Raw genomic sequence first — 5000 nt, 5'->3', positions numbered from 1 at the left:
GTAAAGAGTGGTCTAGCTCTGCCGTGTTTCACTCTTATTTCCGAGGCACTCTACCTTGGATGGCATATTTGTTGCCCACTATGTCAGTGGGCAGATTATTCACCAGAGTGAGTGTCTGACTGTATGGACTGTATCTTATAGAATGCCACAGCTTCCTGTCTGCTTTGTCTAATGGTATAGAACTCTGCACATGCACTAAGGCTTAGGTAAAATACAGGTAAAATAACACGCACCCTATTAAGAACTAACACAAAATAGCCAAGCACCTTTAGGTCTCTTTACAAGCATATTGAATCCTTCACCAGAGCCTGTCTCCTGTTTATCAGGCTCCGATGATATCAGAATAGCCTTTGGATAAACCATGTAGCCCATCCTTAACTGTCCTAACACAACGTCAAGGCGTCTTATTAGCAGGCATCTCGTTAGCAAACAGATCTTTTTCACCATCCTTTTTGAAAATACAGCGAAGTTAGCTCTTCTTCTTTTTCCCCTGTCACTGTGGGCAGCCTGGATACAATCCCTGCAGTTTCTCAAATGGCTGCAGGCCAGTGGACTGCAGTGCTAGCGCTGGATTGGAAATAGATATGCAGGAAAGCGGCGATGAGCTTAACAGAGTAGCGGGGGGGAAAGCAACTAGCAGGAAGGCGTTGAAAGGTCCCTGGTGAAGAGGCCTAGAGTGGGCCTCGGGAAGCCACAGCAGCACACCACCACAGATGCTAATTGATAGCCATCTCATTCATTGGGTGATGTACTGTGGCTGTGCCTGAAGAGGCGAGTGGATTGGGGGCTATGAATGAATGCAGCGCTAATGAGATTGAGGCCCTTTCTCTCTCTGTCTCAGTTGCTTCTTGCTCGGTGTCTGTCTTTCTCTCACTTTCTCTCTCTTTTTCACTCTTTTTCCCCCCCCTTCAACCTCACTCTTTCCCCCTCCCCCTCGTTTGGAACAGAAAAAAAAGGGGGGGGGGGGGGTGATTTTCAATTAAAAGCCGTCGATGAGCATCACAAAGCAGTGGGTGGAGAGGGCTGACTGTGGGGAGGAAATGGCTTTCAGCTGCGTCGATTGGATGTGCTGAGCGGCAGAAGGGCGATGGGGCGAGATGGTGTTTAGTCAGGAGTTTTTGAGGGGTTGAGGGATTCAGAGGGGCGTGGAAGGCACCCTTAACTAGGTTTCCTGTCTGCTATGTTTGGAGCAGTGACTGTGTGTGTGTGTGTGTGTGTGTGTCTGTGTGTGTGTGTGTGTGTGTGTGTTTGTTGTTGTGTTTGGAGCAGTGACTCACGCCCTCCGCCTAAATGCAGCTGAAACATGATCGGTGAGGTCAGGGCGAGCGCACAGCTCATGCTGCCCTTGAGCTCAAACTGCGATACAGGGGGCAGTGCTACTGTCACACACACACACACACACACACACACACACACACACACACACACACACACACACACACACACACACCCTGTTTCCAGCCTCATGTGGCAGTTTGTTTTTAGCCCCTCCACAGAGCTCCTCTGTCTGTACCCCCTACTGCCCCCCTACTGCCCCCCCCCCCCCCCAGAGTAACGGAAATGTAATTCTCAGGTTCTGGATTCCAAATTTGGCATATTGTGCTAAATAGTGGCCTGGGCCTGTGCTGTTCCCAGATCAGAGTCAGATCTGTTGGAGAGTCAGTCAGTACCTGGGCTCCCAAGTGAGTCCTCTCAGCTGCATTTGTGGAGTAGGATCTTTTTTTCTCCAGGCTTGTATCCAACTTAGTCATCTACCCTCCGCTGATCCTTGGCATGGGGTGAGGTGTTTTCGAGTACCTTTGAGAGCGCTGTATCTCCCCTGGCAGACTGAGCACCTTCAGCACCATGGACAGCTGCTGCAGAGTGAGAGAGAGACACACACACATACACGGGGCGGGGATCCGCAGTCTGTCGACTACGCCAGATGCAGCTCACGTCGTTTGTATTCTATGCATAGATCCTGGTTTTAATCCTGCATTCATGGCTAGAGAACCAATGAAGATGCCGTTTCCCCTCGCAGACAGATTGCTCGAATCCTCCAAAGGATTTTGGCTGGTTAGAGAAAAACAAACACAAATTTGTGAGGAGAAAAAAAAACTTCAATTATGCTAATTGTAATGGTTTAGCGTTAGAATCTTTCCAAATCAGATCTGCAAAACGTATTCTAATTAACTAACCTCTAATTCTAAAGTATTCTAAGTAACTTTACATGATGAGATGTCTTCTACATGTATATATACGTCATTTCAGTAGATGTCCCACAGAAAGGCTTGTTTTGATCACCTCTACATCCTTTGTGTTGGGGTTGCATTCCCAGCATGCATTTGTGATATATTGAAGCTGTGTGTCTAAGAATAACTGCCTGACTTCAGCTTGCAGTGCCAAGCGAACAATCCAGAGAAGTCACTCTGTATCTCTGTCTACCCCCTCAGCGCTTCAACTTTGTGTCACTGCCCACGGATGTGCTGGAGATCGAGGTGAAAGACAAGTTTGCCAAGAGCCGGCCCATCATCAAACGCTTCCTGGGCAAGCTGTGTGTGCCCGTGCAGAGGCTTCTGGAGAAGAACGCCATCGGGTAGGTCGCCATGGAGACCTTCCCTGGGCAGCAGCCTGACATCGCTGAGATGATTGAAATGACTGAGTTGCTGGGATTTTCTTATTTCTGTACAAACAGAACTTTACCTGTTCCTGTATATAAAGATGCATGTATGTTAAGAGCGATGTAACTCATTATAATCTAACAATTGTTGATCATTTTCTATGCATCATATCTGTCATAAATATTGTAAGATGGACATCAGTATTGCCATCTCCCTCTGAAGTCTTTTCTGCCCTCTCAATTGTAGGGTGTTTTGTAATATAGAACATAAAAAGAGTTGTGTTTTCATGATTTAGTGACTTGTTATCTGTTGGATGTTGCCATTGATCTTTCTCCTTTAGATCTAAAGAATTATATGCTATCTGTAGTGTATCAAAGAGGAGATTTGGTGCCCCAGGTCATAGCTTAAAGAACTGAATGAGATTCATCGGGATGCCTCTCTTAACAGAGATCGTGTGGTGAGTTACACCCTGGGTCGCAGGCTGCCGACGGACCATGTAAGCGGACAGCTGCAGTTCCGCTTTGAAATAACCTCCTCTATCCACCCAGGTATCTAAACAAAGCAGGATTTGTTTGCTTTAAACATCACTGTGTCTTTTCTGTAGTCAATGTCCCCATTAGGTCTCCTCACTCGGAGCAGACAAGTTAGCTAAAAAAAAACACAGCCACTGACAAAGGGACATTTCTCACAGTTTTGTTAACGACCAAACTACAGCATTTCACTGCCCTCAATAAGGACATCAGATTTCCCACAGGAATTAGGTTGCATTTTTGTTAGGCCGAGTTCCTCTTGTATCTTGTGGCAACTGCCATGCACTGAAGCCTAGTGGGAGGCACATCTTGGCCCTGACTCTGACTGACAGATTGCCCCTTTCGCTCTGACAGATGACGAGGAGGCGTCGCTCTGCACAGAGCCGGAATGTCCCATCGTCCCTGACAACCAGCAGGCCGAGGACAACCAGGAGGAAGACCCAGCCGTCGCCAGTGATGACGATAACCCGCCTGCCGACGACACCATGAGCCTGGGGCCCGACATGCCGGATCTGCCAGAGGACGGAGCCCCAGATGGAACGACGGAGCTTGTGAAGGAGGACGAGGAGGAGGGCGAGGAGGAGGACGAGGAGGAGGATGAGCTCCCGCAGGCCTCCAGTCCCACGGCTGTGGAGCCTAACCCCCCAGCTGCTGTAGACGGAGAGCCCGAGGAGGAGGCCCCAGAGGTGGGCATGGAGACCCAGGAGGGTGTGGGTGATGGAGAGGAGAATGGGGAAGTAGAGGAGGGTGCCACCTCCACAGCACAGCTGGAGGAGGAACAGGGGCCAGCTGCTGAGGAGGTGGTGGAGGCAGAACAGCCAGGAGAGGGGGCAGAGGAAGAGGAAGAGGGGCAGATGGAGGAGGTCGAGGAGGAGGGTTGTAGTGCCCCTACAGTGGAGGGTGGGGATGGCAGTGAGCAGCAGGGGACTGTGGAGGAAGCAGAGGCAGCAGGTGGGGAGGAAGAGGGCGCAGAGAGCTCCTGTCCGCAGGCGGAGAGGCGAGGCGAGGCCGAGGGGGCGGCCGAGGCCGAGGGAGACGCCGAGCATGAGGCCAAGGCCCGCTGCCTGCGCATGCGAGGCGTCCTGAAGCGCAAGAACCGGCCGTGCTCGCTGCCCGTGTCCGAGCTGGAGACGGTGATCGCGTCGGCCTGCGGCGAGCCCGAGACGCCGCGCTCACACTACATCCGCATCCACCAGCTCCTCCACAGCCTGCCCTCCGCCCACCAGCTCCACAGCAGCTTGGACGACGAGGACGAGGACGAAGGCCTGGACCCCGAGACCTCCACGGACACCACCACCTTCAAGCCCACGGAGGTCAAGAGAAGAGGAGAGGAAGGCGGGGAGGGGGAGGAGGAGGAGGAGGTGGGCAGGCGGGAGGAGGAAGATGAGGAGGAGGAGGGCTCCGAAGCACAGTCGCCCTCCACCGTCCCAGCATGCCCGGGCCCGTGCTGCAGGAGGACGCTCCCGCGCAGCCTGTCCATCGAGCGCCTGTCGGAGCTCAACCAGCTCCTGGAAGGAGATCGCCCTTCCCTGACCTCCACTCGTTTGGACAGCGAGGACAGAGGTTGTAGGGGAGGAGGTGGCAGAGGTCCGAGGGAGAGTGAGTGCGAGCTGTGCGACAACTCCTGCTACAGCACCTCGTGCTACAGCACCTCCTGCTACAGCACCTCCTGCTACAGCAACTCCACGGGCTACGAGGGCCGGCCGCGTTTCTGCAGTCACACGCGCCTCTCCTCCGTGGACAGCGCCCGCCTCTCCGAGAGTACCGTCTTCTCCTCGCAGGAGGAAGAGGAGGAGGACGAGGAGGAGGACGAGGAGGAGAACAGCGCCTTTGAGTCAGCGCCAGACTCGGTCCAGAGCCCTGACAGCAG

General features: G+C 52.8%; 1 protein-coding gene across 1 annotated transcript in view; it reads left to right on the top strand.

Annotated features, from left to right (window-relative positions):
• The window catches only part of LOC105905191 (E3 ubiquitin-protein ligase HECW1), a 74963-nt gene that overhangs the window by 39300 nt on the left and 30663 nt on the right, over window positions 1-5000 (top strand). The window contains exons 8-10 of the mRNA XM_042710214.1: window positions 2433-2575; window positions 3048-3148; window positions 3485-5000. The exon at window positions 3485-5000 is cut by the window's right edge and continues 137 nt beyond it. Of these exons, the coding sequence (XP_042566148.1) occupies window positions 2433-2575; window positions 3048-3148; window positions 3485-5000 (1760 nt within the window). The remainder of the gene's footprint in view (window positions 1-2432; window positions 2576-3047; window positions 3149-3484) is intronic.

Source organism: Clupea harengus, chromosome 17 (genome assembly GCF_900700415.2).
Source record: "Clupea harengus chromosome 17, Ch_v2.0.2, whole genome shotgun sequence".
NCBI lineage: Eukaryota > Metazoa > Chordata > Actinopteri > Clupeiformes > Clupeidae > Clupea > Clupea harengus.
This window is presented reverse-complemented; position numbering and strand designations above follow the sequence as displayed.